Source organism: Heliangelus exortis, chromosome 8, assembly GCF_036169615.1.
Source record: "Heliangelus exortis chromosome 8, bHelExo1.hap1, whole genome shotgun sequence".
Lineage (NCBI taxonomy): Eukaryota > Metazoa > Chordata > Aves > Apodiformes > Trochilidae > Heliangelus > Heliangelus exortis.
Window position 1 is genome coordinate 16,469,993 of NC_092429.1, and position 22,990 is coordinate 16,492,982.

At 36.4% G+C, this 22,990-nt stretch overlaps 1 protein-coding gene across 15 annotated transcripts in view; it reads right to left on the reverse strand.

The window, feature by feature from the left end:
- Positions 1-981: 981 nt before the first annotated feature.
- The window catches only part of ZNF644 (zinc finger protein 644), an 83,082-nt gene continuing 61,073 nt past the window's right edge, over positions 982-22,990 (reverse strand). For 6 of the 15 annotated variants that reach the window (XM_071750671.1, XM_071750665.1, XM_071750670.1 and 3 more), the window contains 5 exons: positions 20,915-21,012; positions 16,822-19,868; positions 16,006-16,611; positions 6,093-6,195; positions 982-5,554 (listed from right to left, as the gene is read on the reverse strand). In XM_071750671.1, the coding sequence (XP_071606772.1) occupies positions 5,362-5,554; positions 6,093-6,195; positions 16,006-16,611; positions 16,822-19,837 (3,918 nt within the window). In that variant the 5' untranslated portion in view covers positions 19,838-19,868; positions 20,915-21,012 and the 3' untranslated portion in view covers positions 982-5,361. Of the gene's footprint in view, positions 5,555-6,092; positions 6,196-13,352; positions 13,476-16,005; positions 16,612-16,821; positions 19,869-20,914; positions 21,013-22,990 lie in introns of all 15 variants that reach the window. The other 9 variants (XM_071750674.1, XM_071750675.1, XM_071750679.1 and 6 more) reach the window with 6 other exon arrangements.

Consider the following 22,990-nt stretch of genomic DNA (forward strand, 5'->3'; position numbering starts at 1 on the left):
GAACACTCACCATAAACATCATACAAATATGTTTCACATCACTGGTCTCTGACACAAAAGCAGGGGATTATCATCATCACTCGGTATGTAAAGCTCAGATCTTTTAAGTGTACCTTTAAGTGAAAATACAGGGTAGAAAGCCCAACAGTGCCACAGATTTTATTACATATGTAGTACAAGCACTTCAGAAGCAGAGAGAAAGCTCCTGGGCTCCCTTTATTTCCCCACTGGAATTTTGACGTCTCTGGGCTCAGTTACCAAGGATGCTTGAGTCTGTATCAGCCTATACTGTAAATATGAATGAAATGAAAGAATGCAACTATGAAATAAATGAGAATGAGCAGTGTCAGGGCATCAACCCTAGTAAGACAATGTGGGGGGAAGCCCCACTCCAAGGTCTTGTTTAGAAAAAAACCCAAAAACCTCTTACATGCTAAACGTTACCAACCTCTGCATTTTTGTTCTTGCAACGTGTGCGTGTCAGTCAGTGAATGGTTGTGGTGTGGCAGTGAATCCTTTTGTGCTGTAGCAGGAGACTGGGGGGAATTGCAGAGCACCAGGAAGAAAGTTTTTCCGAGTACTCTGGGTCATGGTACACGTGGAAGCCACTGCACAGCCAGTGCTGCAGGGAAAAACTGCTTCCAACTGGGAAAGAAGGCATCAGGAAAAACCAGATCCTGGAGACCTAGAGGTAGGAGGATACGTGCAGATGAGAGCTGATGTTATTTCTGATTAGGCTTCATATTTTTGACTCTGGCTCAAGAGTCAAAATATGTTCCCTCCACTACCAATCCTCATTCTCTGTCTCAAATCCTGAATGTAAACACCCTCTCCCTGCCTCACCTCTCAAATTTTCAGACGGCTTCAGACAGCAGAAATGTCTCATCATGCAACCAGTCGGGGTAAGGTGAATGCCCCTGGTTTAAGTGACACGTGCTGCACAGCTCACCTCTGACCCATGGAAGAACACCAAGAAGCCTGCAGTGTTAAAAAGGAACATTTTATTGCAAGATATTACAGACCTGGCACTATGGCCAAATGTTTCCATTACATCAAAATTGCTACCCATGTACCAGGCAACAGCACCTACAAAGCATGGTGGATTCAAAGGCCTGAAATCATAATGCAGTCAGCTTTTTAAAATAAGTACCATCCTAAAAAGGTTTTATTTTAAAAAACCAAGTGAAAACTACATAAACAATTTTTTAAAAATATGAAACTTGTGTTTAAGTAACCAGCCTATTAATTGTTGTGATAAAAAGTGTAAAAGTCTGTTAACCATAGTGCTCAACTAAACAGGCCTCCTTCACAGCCTTTACCGTTTAGTTAAAAACAAGTACTTGCTATTCACTGGTAATTTTTCCACATTTGGTCGGGCAACATTTGTCTTTTGTAGGTTTTCAGAATCAGGTAGAAGATTTAATCAATGTTTAAAGCACTAGTTACACAAAGGAAATCCACAACCACAACTGGCCCAGAAAAATCACTGGAGTTAAAATAGCTTTGCAGGAACAGATCTCCCCACCTCAGCCCCATGACACGGACTTTTTGAAACTCTGGATGGACACACTTCTGAGCCCCAATTCATGACTCTCATTCCTCCTGTGATCCACTTACCTCAAAGACCTTGGTGATTTCCCTGAGCATGGCTGAAAAGGTAGGACTTTGAACACACACGTAGCTAAAACATGGAGAAGTCTGGCCCAGAATACAAACTCCACCTGTTAACAATCCCCATCCCTGGCACATGAGGGGCTGCTCTGCTTCCCCAAAGCCTGGTGTCAGCTATTGTCTGATCTGTGCTTTTTCTCCCATCAAGAAGAGTCAGCAGCTCCTTCCTGGTACTGCTGGCTGTAAGGTGAGCCCTGAGGAAGCACAAGTTGGATCTGCAGGAAGAGCTGGACTGCCTCATCTTGTGGGAGCAGTCCACCTAACACAATTTACACAATTTATATAAAACAACATATGGCAAACAAGAGTAAATGCCCAGGGATCTTAGTGATCCAACAGCTGTCATCCATTTGCCTCCATCTCCCATTCTCCCTGCATTCAGCCTGAACACAACTACCACTTGGCAGCACCAAATCACTGTCCCAAGGTCCTGCGTAAGCTTCTTTTCAAGGAATACAGACAGAGTTTTAACTGAAGATTAGTGGGAGACATCACTGGGACTACGGAATACAGGCAAGCATCTTAGAAAATGTGAGCTGTGGTCTTCTACAATTTCCCAAGCTTCTCTACACATTCTGAAAATTCCTTCATAATTTTCCAGAGGCTGCTACTTAAGAGACCTTTACCAGAAACTTGGATAACTCTTGAAACTCAAAAGGCTGTGATAAGGAACCAGAACCAACCAACCAAAAATCACCACGCCACTGCAGCCTTCACCCCAAAGCTGCCCAGCCACCATGAACAGACCAACATTCACTTCACATGTGCAGTTCTGGAAGTCCAACTCTAACAAAAGACTGTCATAGAGCCTCCCAAGCCACAGATACCAAAATGAGATTCATATAATAAACTGACAGATTTAATTAACTCTCTTCTACCAGTTTAGAATCTCCGTAACCCCTTTGGAAAGGGGTTTACAGGGGTTTACCTTGTAGGTACTGACAAAAGATCCAAACAGAAACAAAACATTGTGTCCAAATAAACAAAAAAACTGAACAGTCCCATATGAGGACCAGAAGCTAGAGAAAGCTTTATAGTACCCACTCGTTTTTGTTAAAAAAAAAAAGAAAAAAGAAATTTCATCTGTATCAACCATATATGCAATTAATTTAGTAATCAAGAGCAGTTCTAGAACTTCTGTCCGTATTTCAAATTATAATGCTAAGGATCTCTTAATGCAAGCAGGGTACACAGCTCCAGCACACCCACTTAGCCAGCCTGACACTGAAAACTACTCATCAAAACAACCTCATTTTTGAAACTCATCAGGCCTAGAGCTCTCTGCTTTCCAGACACAACGATGGATTTTATTGTTACACAAAGCAGCTCATTATAGGGGTTTAATTAGAACTAAATAGCATTAACTATTTTTTAATTATTATTATGACCTAATAGTTTTTTGCTACCGCTAAATTCCGTGCAGTATGGCTTCACCTTTACAAGCATTCTTAACAATACTAGATAAATATCATTTGCACTTAATTGATTTCTTTTTAAAATCTGTTTAACAGCCACAAAATACAGTGCTGTCAATAAGCACCTTTTTGGTGAGAAGGGTAAACAAGCACACTATTAAAGCATTATAAGCACTCAAGGTGATCTCATCACTTTCCTCTGTTCTGTTTCAGCGTATTAAAAAAATCCCATAACCATCCACAAGTTTAGAATGTTAGTCTACATATACATGATTTGTCTGCAATACACTTCAACATCCCAGTTATCCTTCCTAAAATCTCCAAGGTGTATTTTCTCCAGACTTTAAATGCACTGGTAAGTTAAAAAAAAAAAAAAAAATTAAAAAGGAGTAACCTCTGACAATGAAGCTAAAGTTAGCTGTAGCAACTTGTCTAGGTAAACACCCAAAAGCACTAATTTAGTGACAGCCTTGACAGAGCTAGGCTGGCCTTGTCTCAGGACTGTCCTGCACAGTTGTGCATTTCTAGCCAATCGATTTTATCAGAACATTAAAAAGCCTCGTGTGTTAACTCTGAACTGCACATGTACAGGAAGACAGACATTTATTCATATTTTCCACCAGTCAAATGTAATGCGGCTCTGAACAAGTCAGTTTATTGCAAGTAAATGTACTTTTACCTAAGATCATGAGAAGATTCTAATCTCAAGCAAGACAAATCAATTTCACAAACTTAATTCACACAATGCAAATAAATGCTTCACATTATAGACATTTAGATTTTCTTTAAACCTTTTTATTTAGAGATTTTTCTGGTAAGGAGATATACCATAGGAAAGCAATTTCACTGGCAGTGAGGTATGTATATACTCTACCAAAATACTCCTCTTGTTTTAACTGCTTTTAACTTTATTTACATATAAAGAAAATATCAATGCATTATCCTTGGCTTAACTACAGTATCTGTTACCCTATATGAGTAAAATGAAATGTTACTTGCATACAAAATTGATTTGTAGAGGAATCTGATTTGATTTAAACAAAAATCATGTTCTGAAGACAGCTTAAATGAACAAACACAATTCATCATGACCAAGACACCTGCACCATATTTCCATCCTCACAGCACATTTATTTCAGTAATTCTGTAAGTAGGTCCTTAGCATGAGCATAGTGTTACAGTTTTCATACATATAATCACATCCAAAACAAGCTCTAAAATTGAAGTTGTAAACATTCTCTTCATATGTAGAAACATTTCAGTCTGTGTTCAAATTTTCTAAAATGATCAATCTTTTAAACAGAATTATAAATGAAAACTCTACTCTAACCGTGTAGTGAGCAATGCTTATTAGTACATTTCTACAGTGTTAAATAAAATAGTAGGGAGGCAAACTTCTGTAAGCAAGTCAGACTTTGAGTAAATCATCATAAAGAAAAAACCTTGTTAACAAAAAGATGCTTTGTATTAAAGAAAGCTGGATTGAATCTACTATGGTACAAAAACATAAGGGTAAATACCATCTTTGTTGACAAGTAGGAGGTAGCATGGATGCACCACTTTATTGTCAGTGAGAAATGCAACTGAAGTAAAGAATATTTCCTTACCACAAATTTCCAGTATTATGTACATATTTCTCTTAGAAATTTGTTTAAACAAGTTTCCCTCCACTTTTTAGTACAAAAAGCCTCATGTGATTTAAAAAAAAACACTTACACACCTAGATAGAATAGTACTAACTGCCCTATTTGAATGAAACAGTCTCTTGAACTATGAAGTACATGATATTTAATGCCCTAGGTTGAGTAAATTGTATTAGCAGTTCTTGGTATTATACAAAACACTACATACATACAAACAAAATATAGTAATATCTTATTTTTCTATGTAATTCTTTTTGGAATAAACAGAGCCTTGGTTTGGGTAACACTGAATAGAACAGGGTTTGTTTTATTAAAATCTGTCTTTTAAGTACCCATGTGCAACAATTTAAAAATGGCTGCCATACATGTAATGGTCTTGTATTGATAGTGAACACAGTAACTGACAAAAACATAATAAACCTTAAAAACACATCTTTCACCCTATATAAAATATAAAGACTACTTACTGTAACTGTTAAGTATTCAACTTACTTTGATGTTGCTGTAATCCACTTCCTTTATTTTTCTGTCTTTAGCATTTATAAACATAATTTAGTGTAGCAATTTATTTTAAAAAATGACAAAAGTATTTCAAATTTACATCCAATTAAAATTTAAAATGTTTCCTTGTTCTATGATGCTGCTTCTGCCATCAGTAAAGAAAATGAAGCTTCAGTAATTGAAGCAGGCTTTTTAAGTAGTGATGTGACTTCAACCATGCCAGCTCCAGTCCGTGGAAGATTTGCGTTGACAATGTGTCGCTGCAAGTGCTTGATCCAATCTTCTTGGACAGACAGAGGCCCTCGAAAGACCAGACCACAGAACCTATGCAAATATTAAAATTATTCCATCAAGATGTATCTAGCTCTACTGAAAAATTACAGAACAAAGATATTAAACGGGAAGTCTCAATTTTCTTGAGGTTTATTTCTGTATATTTTAGCTGAAAACCTTAGTCACTGAGTTAATTTACAGTAACTGTGGGCACAAAACCCCTGCGGTTTATACAACTTACACTCTTATGTTTTTAACACTAGCAACAACTATTAGCTGTTCTTATGTAAGGTTTCTTTTAAAGGACAGAACATTACTCACATGTGACCAGAAAGATTTTAGCTAGAAACCTAATATAGAAACTATAATTTAGAAACTAATATAGAAACTATAATTATAACCTAATATATGAGTATGACTGACTCAAGTCCTCTTGTTCAAATTAATGAAAACAGGCAACTGCTTCCCCCCTCCCTATTACTCACTTTAATCACAAACACATTTATAGAATACAAACTTAAATTTTCTGATTAATAAAATCAGCGAGCTCTTAAGAATGTGTTGTTTCAATTAAAATAACCCCATGTACCTGCATCTGAGTATGTAAACTTCATCGGCACTATGAGGTAACGGCAGCATTTTTTTCTTGCTTCCAGATCTTGACCTTGACTTCTTTTGCTTACAGTCTAGAGCTAGAAAGAGAGAAATTTCCGTATGTGAAAGTGATACTTCAGTGAGGATTAACCCAAGATATTTAGTAAGCATCCCCTACAGCAGTAGATAAAAACATCTACCTCCTTGTTATTCTACATTAAATTATAATGTAAATCCAGAAAAATTACAGTGTGTTCTAAGACATTTCCTGGCAAAACACCTGAAGTTGTTTTTTTTTTAGTTTAGCACAGTGCTTGCTCATTCAAAGCCCAGATGATTTGACATTCAACATTAAACTGTTGTTCTAATATCAACAAGCACCAGCTAACTTAAATTGCAGATTTATACAGAAGCAAAGCCCCATGCATAAAACACTGTCAAAATCTTGGAACTTGTTTTGTAGTTCAAGTACCATCATAAGAGCACTCATGTTCAACCCAGCTACCGGAAGTTGTAGCTTTTGGCTAATGCAATCAAGAATTTCTAGTTTGAATAAACACCTGCCATTTGTTTTAAACATTATGCACAAGTTTTTCCTTTCAGTCTAAGACTTTTAATTGAAGCTTCCTCCTCACTCCTGTTTGAATTCTAATGCGCACTGCAAAAATTACATATTAATCCTTAGCAGTGGGAGCTGGTATTAGGACAATCAACAAGGATGGCAAGGCCACTTTTAAAATTCAGTCTAAGCATATGTAAGTAACTAAGGTGTGTGAACAGAAAAGACGTAGCATGAAGTCTGTAACTCCTGTAAAAAGATGTCACAGGAAGCTGTAACGAAACCTGGAGATTCTAAGAAACAGCCAGAGTTGGGGGATGAGGAAATTAAACTGAGTTAATATTGTTATGATAAAAACAGCTGATAAAGCTCAAGAAAAAACAAGAAGTTTGCAACTGTTTGAACTAAGAAGTACATCTAGCTACACTCTATTCCAAACCACAAGGCACTGGCACTTGAACTCCACAGAAACCTGAAAGACAGTGACAAGTGGTATTCTTGATACCAAAAGGCATAGTGATATGCTAATGAAGCATCTTAACAGTAAAATTATAAAGAGTTTACACTTAAGTTTTGACTTCTTTCCATTCTGTAATGTAAAAGAATAAACTTTTAGTATGCTGAAGCATAGAACATCACCTGGTAAGGGAAAACATTCTTATTTAAAGGACAGTCTTGATAGCATCTTTCATTTTTCTCAGGTCCTCCAAATGAACACCTCAAGCTTTTACACTCTAGCTAAACTGTCAGTTTCAGACACACCAGACATTTCCCAGACTCAACCCCAAATGTAAAGATTCCTACAGTATCTAAAAAAAATTTAAAATTACTCTTTGTCATTTTAGGTACCAGGAAATTAATCAAACTAGTAGAAAGCAGATACCAACCTAGAGAAACTTCCTTAGACCCTGGGTCAAGCCATTATTAGGAAGATGAGGCTCAACAGCACTTGTTTTCATAGCAACAACAAAAGCAGTCGGCGTATAAAGGCAGTAACCCAAGGTGGCAGGGGAGAGATAGATAGAAATGGGCAAGACAATTTCTGCAGAATAGGTAAGGGGTTCTTAATGCTTTATGCTCTCAGCAAAAGCATACTCTTAATATATTAAGGAAGAAAAAAGCTCACTATCTTTCAGACTACAGGAATGAGTAAGTATAAATATTTTTCATACTGCAACATCAGCAACAATATCATCAGAAATGTAAGCAGATAAAATGCTGAAACCCAGGCACCCATTCTCTGAAGAGAAGTATTTGCACGAGGGGCAACTTATCTGAAGCAGTTATTTCAGTAAAAGCTTTTCCATTGCCGATTTTGCAGAAATCACAGGATGAAGGGAAACAGAAATCGTCATTATCCAAATGCAAACACATCCATGAGTTGCATCTGGTGTCCATCAGTTGATACAAGTGAATCCTTCTCCTTCTAGAGAAGCCCACGTGCATTTGGAACGAGAACTATCTCATTTCCTTCATGGTGGCAAACCTCAGACATTCATTCCCACCAAGAAACTTGATTCTCCTCACATACCTCCCATTTCAGAGAGCATTTCAGAGAGCTTTCACTTTCTTACCTAGACCTGAAATGGTCTTCTGCAACATAGTTTCTAAAGCCTAATGGTTTGTGTGTACCTAATATTCCAAGAAAAGCCACTCTGAACTACTGTGCAATCAAGCAAAGGCAACACAAACAGAAACTGCTGTAATGTACCAGGAAAGGTAGTTTCTGCTTCCATTAAAGGTACCTTTTCCAAGAAAAATGAGAAAACAAGGGAGAAAAAGGAGCAGCTTCTTCTCTGAGCCATTTACAACGGATGTTTTAGATAAATTACAAAACAAAGGATGGGAAATACCACATTAAAAAGCATCAAGAAAAAAAACCAGATCGCTCAATGCATTCTCCAAGTAACTTAGCTAAGACTGGAAGTAGATCTGCTCAAGTAAGAAGCTATTATAAAAGATAGAAAAATACTAAGAATATTAAACCTGTGTTCCGCAATGGGTGGTTTTTGTTCCCTTTGTCTTTTGATCCACTGAACAGACTCCTTCACATTCTAGGGAGTGCAAAGCAGCACGGTACATTTTGAAGTTATTCCAATGAAGCAGGAATGTAACGTGGAGAAAGTAGCATCTGGGGAAAGCTGATTGAAAACTGCAATTCCAACACCAGTTATAAGAGTCGTGTACCAGTAACTGTAACGTTAATTTCATTTTTGTCTATCCAGAGGTTAACAAGTTTAAATGAAGTCACATGAACACACTTAAAGTACTCTGTTGATATGATGCTTACAAGTTCTTGCAAGCATCAACTCACAGCATTGCTTCACCCATAAAAAAGCATAGCCATGTTCTGACCAAAACTCAGGTACTGTTTGTGCAATGTCTTTACTGCAATAAAGCATGACCTCCTCAGAAAGTGTTTTTAGCCCTTTTGGCAAGAGGCCAAGGATAATTCAGCTCATAAGCTGCATGGAAATTGCAGCCAGTTGCCAGAGAGAGGAAGGAACTAGTTACCATTAATGCTCACATAGCTACTTCATGGCTATCACAGTCCCTGAACTATCAACCTTCAATTCTCTGTAAAGGCCTAATTCTTTCTGAAAGAAACCTCTTCCCTTCGGGTTTGGCCACCTGGTGCTTCCTAGATGCTATTCCAAAAACTTTCCATAAACCACCAGTTACAGTGCTTCATTAGACCCCTGACCCAGCAAGACAGAGAAACAATGCATTTAAAACAAAAGACAATCAAACTCTGGAGATAGTTCCTTGAGGCACTCAAGTTCAATTTCGGAGCGCACTATTTAGAAAAACACATTCCAGTTAAAAAGCCTGTATATAAAAACCTTTTTTACCTCTGTGACTACATATCAAGAAAGACCACAAGAAGATGGAGATGCAATACTAAAACGAACATACCCAAGATAACACAGATCAGAAAAGTTATACTTAGAGGTCCTTCATGCCATGGCATTTGGTCTGAGGATCAAAACTTAAGCGCAGCAATGGTAATTTGCATGATGTTCCCTAACATGGAACATTTTCAGGAAGACTGAAGCTGGGTCATTACTCAGGCTTCATTACTTTTGCCATAATGTGTATAAGCTACCACAGGTTGACTAATTGCACACATAAATGTATCTCATTAACCATTTTAAATGACTGCCAATTAAAAAGTAAAAGATAATGTATTCTCTTTCTTCTGTATTTATTCACTGATTTTCCACATTCAATCACTTTCTATTTATCCTCATCATTATGGCACAGTAAAACGCATTTTAAAAAAATCCTCCAGTAATCTGGTCCCTGAAGGATTTTACAGGACACCAAAAACTAACTCATCATGCCAGCTGATAAGTTTTAACTGCAACAGTCCAGAATAAAAACCACGCAAAGCTAGCGGATCTCAGATTTCCGCTGTATCTGCATGTGCTTCCACAGTAAACTTTCCAAACTACAATTTTGACAAAGCAATATTAGAAATTATTTGGAAGCTTAGTGGCCGTATTAACTCCTACCTCAGTCATACTATTGGCTCACAAGCCAGACTCCTTGCTTTCTATCTTACTGTTCTCTCAAACTTCTGAAAAAGAAGTTTCCATCTACACAAACAAAGACCAGAGTGGTGATTCCCAGAAGATGACAGCTGGTAAGAAGAGACTGCATATGAGAAAAGAGTCAACACAGATGTGAAAAGCTAAGTTGCAAGACAGTATCAAGAGAATTTTTTTTTCCAAGGGAGGGAGAGAGGTCTACAGAGAAGAAAAGGCCTGTGTGAGGAAGAGCAAGATTCATTTTGAAGATATTGTGTAAGTCTGTCCAACGTTCTAAAGATAATCAGAAGAAGCAAGTTTGCCACATGCTCCGGTAAACACTAGTGTGTTGCTATTAATCAAAACAGGTATAAAAGGAAATTGGCATCTATTCAAGGTGAGTTATTAAATAATTACATTGTTTAAAACTGGACTGCATAATGAAACAAGACAGATTAATATTCCAGTGAGACATCTGAAGCTCATTATGCAATCAGTAATATAAAAGCAAGTAACTACCCAAATGAACCTGTGCAGGCATTTGGTATACAATGGAACCCTACTCCATAACTATAGGCACAAACTAAGTTTAATAAACACTAACCTTGCACAGCCAACAGCCTAGAAAGTTTCACTTCTAGGATGTTTTTCTTGAGTCCATTCTCAAAATTTACCATTATTCTTAACTATGAGTATTACACTGCTAAATCTCTCAAGTTGCATTTGAAGAAAAATATACATTAAGATGTAACTACATGTGATCAAATTACTGACTCAGAAGCAGCAGGACATCTGCTAGAAAAGCAATGCAATAATAGTATCAAAACCACATGCAAACAAACTGAAAAACATGAGCAGACTAGTACACGTAAACCAACGTAGTACTAGGAAAGGTCTCATTTTCAAGAGATTACTGTATTTCTCTTACTGAACAGTCATGCCTAGATAGCTTCCATAACAATTTCCAAATAATAGAACTGTATCATTCATGCTTGCTCATAATTATTTAATTACAGCAAGACACTGAGACAAATAATCGACCAATGTTACTTATTTTTGGTAGTTATGTTTACTTTACAAAAAGAAAGGCTTCGTGATAACAGAAGAAGGAACCTGTATAAACATATCTTCATTGTCTCCAGACAGGTTCCAGACTGAAGCCAAAATGAAGGCATCTGGAAATTTCTCTCAACTGCAACTATTTTTAAATCACAAAATCTGAGATCTGTCTAAAAGCGATACTCATAGCAAAATTTAAAACAAGTTTGTGCTAGTGAAATCTTGCATTGAATTAATTATCTTCACAAAACTTACAATATAAATTGGAATATCAAATAAAACTACTGTTTAAAAGCCTATTTTCTAGTCTACAGGCCTTGCATTGAGCTTGCTCAAGTGAAGAGTCAATTAGCAAAGTGTAAAAACTCTGCAGAGTTACAACAGATTTAATGGTAGTGACAAACTTTAAAATATACCTATGTTCCATAATGTTATTGCTAGAATTTAAGCCTCTCCAAGTCACTGGTTTCAGCGAAAGGCCTTTACTGACTTGGTCTGTTCTATTTACCAGGCTCAGCTCCAGCTTCTGAGAAAAAAACTTTTAAAAAGTTTTGTTTCTAACTTTTTTTTAAAAAGCTTTGCTTCTAAACTAATTTTGTTTCTAACCTAACTTTAAACAGATTTCTAGATCCAATGATACATGACTCAAGAGTTTTCTTTCAGTTCTTTAAAAGAAAGTGGCAATTGTTCTGGTGAGTATGCTATTACTTTGCTGGCAAAATGCATCTCTTAAAGAGAAAAGAAGTCCCTGAAAGTACCCTAATATGCTTCCTTCACCTTTCCCACTTAGCAAAAGGGAAGCTGAGGTACAAGAAGCTTCTCCAGGATCCAATCTCTGTGTAGTATCCTGTTTCCCACAGTGTTTCCTCCACTGAATTATTGCTAAGATTTCAATATGCAATTTAAATATGTAATTATTGAAAAAAATTTACCACTACATATATATACGAAGTAACTAAACACAGGGCTTACATCAAATCACAGCAGTGGTAAATGATATCAACTGTCATCATCCTTCTACTGAGTAAATACGAAAACTTTCAGAATCACTTGCTAGAGGCATACACACTGAATACTACTGTATCTGCTGACTTCCTTCAAAATCTACTTTGTCATATCATTAACAGAGTGTAAAACTAAGGCCTGGAAGCCACAGGTCCAGCTTGTAAAAATATTTTTTAGTCTTCTGCAGAGTAAGCCCAAAACTCAAGTTTAGTTGTCATTCTTGGTATAATAAATTACATATTCAGATTAAAAAAGGATTATGCATTTTTCCAAACCACTATGTAAAGAGCTCTGTGCTTGACACAGAAAACTGATGGCTGCCCTTCTTAATCATTGAATATTCTAGACTTCATATTTCCAAATTTTTCTCACTATATTCCATCTCTGCTCCACAATTTGCTGCTGCTCATATGAAGTCCCACTAATCTCAGTGGTAATCCAAGTAAACTCAGAAATTGTCTACAGTCAAGCAAACTGCAGGTCTCTGAAAATGAGTCAAAATCTGCAGTATTAGAGGAACTTTAAAATTAAGTGTGTTTTAATTAAAAAAACATTAATGGATGTACCAAATGCTGTACTAAACTCAGTCCATATCAGATCAGCTAGTTTTTGGGTTGTGAGCCAAACGAGAATTAAACCAACTACATACAATGTTGTTAGAAATATGCATCACTTGCTTTTCCTATTTCAACTATGGTCTTCTTAGGAGTTGTATGCACTAGGTTGTAAAAACTGTTTATTTGCTGTGGGTCTGTTTTATTTTTTCCTCTCATTATTGAGGTACTTTCAAATACTTCATTAGAAGGCCAACTAGTTGGTTTGGGAGTTGTAATATTGTAGGAGAATTAATTTAAGCAATAATCTCTTTGTTTTTCTTACATACCTTAAGTGTTGGATCCAAAATAAATGAGTATGAAAATCAGACATGAGAGTGGACAACAGCAACATACCTATTCTTACAAGTTGCTGAAATTTTACGGCAAATAAATCGTTTACCAGCAGAAGCTTCAAAATTATTTTGCATTAACATATGCTTTTGTCCAGTCTGATGAGGAAAATGTATCATAGACAGACTTGCTTTTACATCTGTAACAAAACATACCTGTCCCAGTCAAAAGTCCAGCACTCTTCTTTCGTGCATAAGCGCGTAAGTGGTTGGACAGGCTAACAGCACTTGTAAACGTCGTATTGCAATGCACACACGTTCTAAGCTTCACAGGCATACCTATCATTCAAAAGAAAACTATAATCCAGTTCTCTCTTTAAAAAATGAAATTCTCAAAGCGTTGTAAAAAGTTTTCTGCAATAAAGATGGTTTAAAATATATTCACTGCATTGACGCAATTGTTTAGTATATTAGAAGGATCCAAGTTAACCGTTACTAGTTTTGCATGTAGTGCTTCAAGCCAAACCATGTAATTTGGAAAAAAATTACCAAAAAACAGAATGGAGGCAACCTGAGCCAATTAGGCTACTCTGCATTCAATACCTACTATCAAGTTCCTACAGATCTCCACATTATGACGCTCTAATCCCAAAACACAATCTTGCATTTTGAATAGTGCAATTCTGTTGAGAAATTTCAGAGCTTGCAGCATTTCCAATAAAGAAAATTTTAAAAGTCTAGTTGACAAAGTGGTAATTAAGTGTTTTACCCGTAAGACTGAAGAGCTCAATGCTAAATTAGGCTCAGAGAAAAAGGCGGTAAAACACACCACTGACCAGCTGCTAGACACAGCATTTTGTTCAGTGCATTTTCTGTTCATTACTTTAGATGAACAATTGATAATTAAAATTAATGATCTGAAGTTTTTTTCTAAAATCTTTGTGCTAAATCAACAGAGCAACATGCCATTTATCACAGGAAAACAGTGAAAGAATACTGAACTCCTCACTTACCAGACAAAGAAACCATTTTAACTTAGCCCCTGCTCAACTTCACCATGTTTCTCCCTTCATTTTACCAAAGAAATGTTATTTTGGTTAACTACGAACAAATTACTTGAAGAATAAATAAAAAACCTAAACCTACTCAGCTGGAAAGCCTCTGCTTGCAGGAAAGAAAGAATCCTATTCTCCAGTAGCCCAGAAAAGACATGCTGTTTTTTTTCAGGCAAGTTAAAGAAGAACACCAGGTTGGTAAAAAACTTTTAAAAAACTAAAACCAGAATTAGAAATATTTGCCTTTTACAGAAAAACGGAAGAATTTCAACTTGACATTAAATATTTTCTTATTAACTCAACTGGCACAGTATGTTAGCTGCCAAATTCTGTTACCTCAGCCACAGATCTTAGGGGGCCCCGTTTGTAACTGTTAGTCCTATGCAGGCACATAGTTTATTTTACCTGGCTGTCCAGTACAACCCAATAGGTGCTACCTAGTATTCAGCAGTAAATATTAAATAGGAAGCAATTCAGTGTCAGGTTTGGCAAGCTATTCCTTAAGCATTGCTTTTCAAATCATGAAGACTGTCAAAGATACACTTCCTTTATCAAGCAATCTCCTGTCTCAAAGGACAACCACAGACAGCCCTAGAAGACATAAATGTAATTATTTTCCACCCCTATTATGTCATTTTAGAAAGCCACCTTTAATAAGAAATTGACTGCCACACTTGTTTAGTCCCCTAGAAGAACTATCAAGCACACTGGATTGTTGTTGTTGTTCTTATTTGTTTAAAGGAAGACAAGAGTATAGGTGAAAAAAGTACTATGCGCTGCCAGTTTCACTAACCTGCACTAGGTAGTAACAAGAAAACTAAAAGAACCAAAAAAGTCAGGGGTATAAAAATAAGATCCTGTTCCTGGATCTAAAGAATCATGCAGAGTTATAAGGTGGTGTACAAACAAGAAACACGTAAGTGTGAGCTCTACATACACATTAAAAAGGATGTTGTAAGAATTACCCAAGGCTAGAAATAACTCTTATGTGAAAAGTAGGCTAAAAATACAACTCTAAAAAACTGCTCTATTAGTATACAGAGTATCCAGAAAGTTAATTACAGAATTGTTTCATTAGCACAATTCTCAGCAGAGGGGCAGTATCTGTCCCTATCAGTCAGGGGCTGTGCATTAGAAACCTGCTGGCTACAACTGTATTCCAACAAAGCTCGAACCAGCAAAGCTCTTCACTCAGGACAAAGAGGCTCTAAGCAAGCACCAGTTTCTCATAGAAGCCACAATATTCAAACAATCAAGAATTAATCTATGTTGTAAGAGTATGTTTGCCTAAAACCATCAAAACCAGTTCGACAGCGGTTCACTAATTTGGAATACTACATATTTATAATAATATCAACAGTTCTGTTAGTTTGAGCAACAAACCTTAGTTCACACAAACTTTGAAGATTTAAATGAAACAGTTCCCAAACCAGCTGTTTGCCCAGAAACAGGATTACAAGCCCAAACATTTCAGAACTGTTAGTCTACTAAATCCGCATGGATACTTCAACTTGTTACTGCAGAATGTGTCTTCTCCCTTACTGAGACTCATTTTGTGTCCACTTATAATATGTATGCTCAGCCATACGCAGAACAGGAATAAGGTTCCAAGCAAAAACTACTCAATGCTGCTGAGGTGTTGTTTCTCTTTAGGAAAAACATGTCAGAAAAATTTGCTGTGCTACCTCTTGCAGTGTCCTCTGGAAATGAAACAATAATTAAATTAACAGCATTAAAATACTCAGCACTTGTACATTTTCTATGTATCAAAGGATTTTTTTGAAATGTCAAGACAGCTAGAAACATCTTCTTACCTGACTGCATAGTCAAGTCCATTTTTTGTGGGTGATACATCAATGGACTGTCTTCATTTAATGGAAGAACACATTTCTGAACAAACCTCTTTCTTGCAGTTTGATTATGAATCTTTTGAGGAGAAATATCAGAATTCCTTTCTTCTCCTAACCTCTTGTTTTTCAGGAGTTCTATCAGTGTAAGTGACTGATTTTTTCTCCCTTCACGTAGCACTGCTTTTGCTTCATCACATTCATTTAGGAAACTCAGCCCTTCTTCCTCCGATGCAGACACAGACATATCTTCAGTCTTTAGGCCATTATGGTATGCTTCAAGAGGTATAACATTCTGAGATAAAAAGTCATCATTTGATGCATATTTCTGAGCAACAAACGGTCTAGGAATAATGCGACGACTGTTCAAAGCCTTTAGGATTTTTTCATACTTCTCCTCATTTTGCATCATCTCATTCAGAACACAAATTGGAGACTTGTGTGCGTCCCATTTGGTTTTGCCAAGCCTTTTCAGGTGTCCTCGCACATGATTAGACAATCCAATTTTAGTATCGAACCAGCCTCCACAGAGCTGACACGTGTGCTCAGAGGAAGTTTCAGATTTCTCAATTGCTACAAAGAAAATAATTGTCATGTTTTTTGACAATTATATACAGTTAAACATCACAATAGCAAATTACCAGGACAAGAAGAGAGGCTTTACAACAAGATAAGGCAAGTCTTGTTTAGTCCTCCATAGATCTCTTTGTCCCTTTTACTTTATATTAAAAAAAAAAAAAAAAACCAAAAAACCAACCAAAAAAAAAAAAAAAAACAGCTTACCTTTTCTAACACGTTTAACAGGAGTTCCTGTTCCAGTTCTTTTAAAATGCTGCATTTTGTCACTTGTTGCTATCTGTTCTGGTGAAACAACATGACGGGCTTCATAGCTTAATCCTGCTCTGTGAAGGTGTCCTCTGACATGATTGGACAATCCAACACCTGTTTCAAAGGTTGCTGGACAGTATGGGCAGGACTTCTTTTCAAGCGACAAATCAGTCCAATGGAAAACTGAATTATGCTTTGGTAATGATGATCCTACATTTTCTAAGTTCTGAGGATCATGCAAATCATGCAGGAAGTTACTACCTTCAGCATCTTCATAGTACTCAAAATAAAAGCCATCGTTCTGCTCATAACTAAGTGCAGATTTATCACCAGCTTCATGATCTTCCATTTTACCTTTGAATATGGGGAAGAGGTTTACATGCTCCTGGTTAATATCACTGTAAGGTTCATCCTCCACAGACTGTGTAGTGTAATCACATAGTTCAACATTATCCCACGAACTTTCATCCTCCGTTTCATAGCTGTCTTTTTTTTCAGCAGAGTTAAGTTTCTGTAAAACAACAACAGTCATTTTATGCAGAAAATCTGGAGAGCAATCCAAATCACCTCCTGTAACAGAGCCTTCCCTCTTGGATTCTTTAACCACTCTCTTTATAGCTACATCCCTATGATCTTTACAGCCTTTTGCCCTTTTGCCATCAAGATTATTTGAATTCATGACAAAATAACTATTACAGGGACCACTAGATGAAGAAAATAAATGCAAAGAACTGACAGAGTCAGACTCCACCTTTTCTAAATGCAAAGGATAAGAGTGACTAGATTTTTTAATAATTCTGTAGCTTTCATATTTGTGTCTATATAAATAATCACTGCTTGTTTTGACACCAGCTTTCTGTTTTGCTGCTTGATGAAAACTTTTACGTTTCTGGTCAATGCTATTTCTAATCATAAAGGTCTTGTTTGTAGAAGTTAGACTGCACACACTTACAGATGACTGTGAAACGCTTTTCCGAGCCTTCTGTATCCTGTAGGGTCTCTTGTGAAGTTTTGAGAAGCTACTGGACTGTGAAGTAGAGCCAAATGATCTTTTTACATCCTGTTTCAAAACAGAGTTCTTTGGAAAAGTAGAAGATTGTTTGATCAACTGTTTTGTTCTGTTACGAAAATCTAAAGATTCATCTATTATACTGCCTTTTCTTCTTTCTAGTCTAAGATGGCTACCAAAGGGACCAACACATGATGCTGGGTGCAAATATTCCATGTGTTTTTTTAAAATGCTTCTAGTTGAAGTAGTAAATGGACAAATCTTACACATATACGTTGATGACCTTTTTGAGGATCCTAAATAAGGATCTTTCAAGGATGCCTTTTTCTGTGTTTTCCTCTGGGACATGTCACTACCAATAATCGAACATTTGACTACTGCTCCATGAGCGATTCCTCGATGGCATTCCAGTTCATTTTCTGTCACAGCCATGAAATTGCATTCCTCACAGCAATAGTATCTTTTATCTTTTTCATGGGTCTTTGCATGCTGCACAAAGGTTTTGGGACAATTGGTACCAAATACACACTGTGGGCACTGTAACCGTGCACTCCTACCCTCATCCTGAAGTTCTTTCAGCTCACGGATTTCTTCCATCAGTTTCTGCCTTCTTTCCTGGTGAATTATCATATGTTTAAGAAGTGAATTACGATCTCGAAATGTCCTTCCACATTCCCTACATGCATAGGGCCTGGGGACATTGAGATGTCGGAAATGACTGTTCCCATCTAAATGGTACATCATATGCCTATGCAGATGTTTTTTCTCTCTAAAATTCACATTGCACTTCGTACAGGGATAAAATGATGGTTCATCAGTACTGAAAGTAGATGGCGATTCAGAATCATTCTGTTCACATTTATTTTTTAAAGTACTGGAAAGAAAAGTGCTAGTGTGAACAGGAGAACTATCTTCTGCACAGTTACTAGCAGGGCTATAAATGAGCTGCTGTATAGCATCAACAGCTTCCAACTCTTCATCTGTGGATTCAGGCTTTACTTTACTCAATGAATATTTTTGCGGTTCTACTATTTGTAGCTCCTCATTCTGCTCTAGAAAGTCAACATTTAATAGTTTTGATTTACTAGGAATACAACTGGTATCACCAAAACAGTCTTCAGTATAGCGTGTTATTTTACTAACATCCATTTTCCTTTTTCGCTTTTTCTCTAAGCCTACTTTACAGTGAATGGGAGACTTCTCTATTGTTTCTTCATTTGTCATAAGAAACTGTATGAACTCTTTTTGTGGATCCCAGCTGGGATCACAACCCGATGTGAAACCACCTGTACCTGAGGAAATGTCTGTTAATGTATCAACACAATCATCTTTTACTAGTATATTTTTATCATCCTCACAAACTTCTACTTGGCCTACTAAAGTGCTATCTACACTATTTCCAACTGATTTCTGTGATTCACAACCAATTGAAGCAGAGGTAGGTAGATTTTTAATGGAATGAGTCAGGTTCTTAGCATGTGCTACATCAGGTAACAAAAATAAAACTTGGTGCTGATTTGATTTCTGTGTTGTACTCTTTGCAGGCAGCTGAAGATCATGAACCACTGTCAAGGTTGAGCAGGAATCTGTATGATGACCTACAGGCTGTCCAGTGGTTAATGAAACACTGCCTTTATTCATAATGGAAGTCTTAGTTGAGGTGGAGTGTGAAACTGGTCCATTAACAGCTGTTCCTCTGGACAAGATAAAGTTTTCACTAGAAACAGTAGGAGCACCAGAGTGCATAAATAGAGAAGTCTGGCCTCCACTTAAGGCTTTTTCAGATCTGTCCTGTGATAGTTCTTCAGGCAGAGTCAATGTACTGTTCTTCTGAAATGAGGGCTCGCTCTCTTGTGGTTTAGGAATGCCACCATCTTCCTCAGATATGAAATTATCATCACATATGATTTCTTCTTCTTCTTTAGCACCAGTGACTTCAGTATTTATCTCTAAATCATCCATATTGCTGGTCTGTCCATTAAGTAAATTTATACTAAAAAGCAAACAAGACAAAGAATCAGGGAATCAGAGATACAAATATTGCCAATTTTTTCAATTTTTACCATTTTCTTCAGGATCACCTATCAGATTGTAATAAAAAAATATGTTTTGAATTTATTAAAAATGTGCTTTTTATTTAGGGCACTCAAGATATGTTTACAGTTAATCAATGAAGCAATTTTAAAAAATTTACTTTTTAGCTACTCTATATTAGTAACCATACAGCAAAGCAGTCACTGCCCAATATCCCAGTTCAAACAATGTCTGAACACCTACAAGCAAACAAGATGGAGGAAATGAGACAGTAGAAAACTGCAAATAGGTTCTTACATGTACATTAACAAACAGAGTTTACCTTTAGTTGTTTTCTAGAAGTAAAACAAATTAGGAGTAAACACTATCCAAACATCTGCTAGTCATTTTAATTATTTTTTTTAATGGTATTTCCCTTTAGCATCTAGGAAATTTATCTTTATGCATCTCAAGGTAGCACTTTGTCCAAAGCAAATAAAATGGTGTTTTCTCAAAGGTGGAAAAAATCCACAATTAGAAACATTTAATTAGGATTGACCTAACAGAGGAAATCACCATGTTAAATCTAGAGCATGACAATAATAGTATCTACTAGTACAGAGAACTACCACATATTAATTCCCTCTGGGAGCCCTTGTGTACCTAAATATGTCTTTTTACGTGTGAATTTCATTCATACACAAAATCATCTTCCCAATGTTTAGTGTAAACAAACAAGTTGCCTGCATGTGAAAATCAGTGTGTAATAAACAGGGGTGTAAACTTAAGTTTATCCTGGCATTTACCTCCTATATAAGGGTTCTCAGAAAAAAAGATTGTAAGGCTTTGAAACAGTCATCTACCAGTTGGAAACATCTATCTATATTTTACAGAAATCACGCATTTTACCCTTAAAAGAGTACTGCTCACTTTGATCTTTCGGGGGATTTGATTCCTGCCATCATATACTTAGTTTCAGCTACTAATTAACATTTTGAATAAAGCTCAGTTAAAAGGAGTCATTACCTAGACACTTTGAATTAAGATGTTATAACTCACAACTAATATCCATGGCTCCCTGTAATAGTCCTTCATTGAAATCAAGAAAGGCCACTCTTGACATCCTAAAGAGAGAAGAAAACCTGGTTAAATGACACCACTTTCACCATTGCACATCACACTCTCAAATGAATCCAGCATTTTTATTAGCTTTTAAATCAAACATTACTGTAGCTATCTATACAATTCAAAGCTAGCTACAGCCTCATAGAAATTCTCTGTTATTGTGCTCATTTTCTTTCAAATTGGAAAAAAAGACAAAACAAATACTTTTACCTCCTATAAATTTGAAAAAATCTCCAAGATCTAAATATAATATGACTTGTTTACTATTTTGAATATAAAGGTAACTGTATTTTGAGCAAGAATATAATGAAAATAATCTGCCACTAAAAAATGTTTCCTTTGCTACTCAGTCATTGACTACCCAATTAAGACATACAGCAAGTCATGTCAGAAATACAGTAAGCGACTGTATGAAATACTTGATTATTTTATTCATCTATAACATACCTTTATGCAAATGTTTTACTAGTGACTCAATTTTCTCATTTTCCCAGTACTGGGGTTTTTGCATTTCTTTGTTATTTTGAGATGGGTCATTTTTCACCGTGATAAAGACTTCCAATAAGATTGAATTCAAAGCTATCACCCTAAAATGGTGATAATGCACCACCCAGCAGGACTCTTAACGTCACATACAGAAGTTAGAAATTGGCAGTGCAAACATGTACTAAGAATCAGTAATGCAAAAGTCAATTAAAAGAAGTGAAACCTTCAAGGATTTTACAACAATTTTACAACTGAATGGTGTAAGCTCCATATAGTACCAGGCAGCAGAGTATAACACCGAAGAAATCCAGTAAGCCAATTTTGTCTGAAAGATGTGCATTTTCCTTGTTTTATTACTGCAGAGGTAGACAAAAGTACGCTCAGTCAATCTGAGAGGCTGAATTAGCTTTTCTCAACAGGAAGCAATGTTGCTAACGAAGTGGTAAATTCAGTGTTAATGAGTGGCTTCACTATTACCACCTCTGAGGTAAAACCCTCCATGTTCCAAGTTCCACCCATCTGTTCTGGTGTGAGGGGTTCAGAGGAAGAACAGACGCTTCCCATTTAAAGCAACTTCATTGGTGCCCCCAGAACAGTGGGGAAGCAAACTGTGAATATTGTGCTTGCTTGGAGATTGCATCCTCATTATCAGAATCGCTCCTAAAAACTTTTCACAGGTTTATACATGAAGACAAAATCATGTTGCTCTACATTCAAAACCACACTGATGGTATATTAGTGTTCAATCTCAAGTCAAAAAGGTGGCTGGGTAGCACACCACACAATCACCTTTAAACTGAGACTCCCTTCATAGGTATCACGAACACTATCTAAAATATTACACTGTGCAGTTGTGTAAGAGCCTCCCTTCCATACTGTGTGTTCATGGATCTGATTACAAGTCTTCTATGGTAATACACTTGTGCCTACAGAATTCAGTCTCTTAATCAAGCCTGAAATGCTCACTATATCAATAATATCACTGTTACATTTTAATAATTTTCTGACAATTATCACATTCTTTCCAGCTATCTGGTGTTACAATTAATTATTTTATGTGCATGACAATGAGAATGTCTGCAGTTTCAAGAGCATGTTATTAAAGAAAACACATGAAATATCTTCTTAAATTAGAGTAATTTAGAATCTTATGATGACACTGAGCCAAGATGCAGTACTTCATTACACTGCCGACCCCATGTGTAGAAATTTCTCCAGTAACAATGACAGGTGTAACAACACAAATGCAAGAAAACATTCCACATAATGCCATGATTTTTGAGGAAATATTATCATCTAACAGGAACTGCTACAAACTACAACACTACTGAATCTAAACATGGGGAAAAAATACAAAAATAAGCATCATAACAACTAAGATGTCACAAAAGCTATGCCATATTCTTCATACATTTCCATCCCAGTTTTAAAATTATCTTCTCTATACCATATCAGAAATACAAAAATATTAATTCTGTCAAAATTTATCAT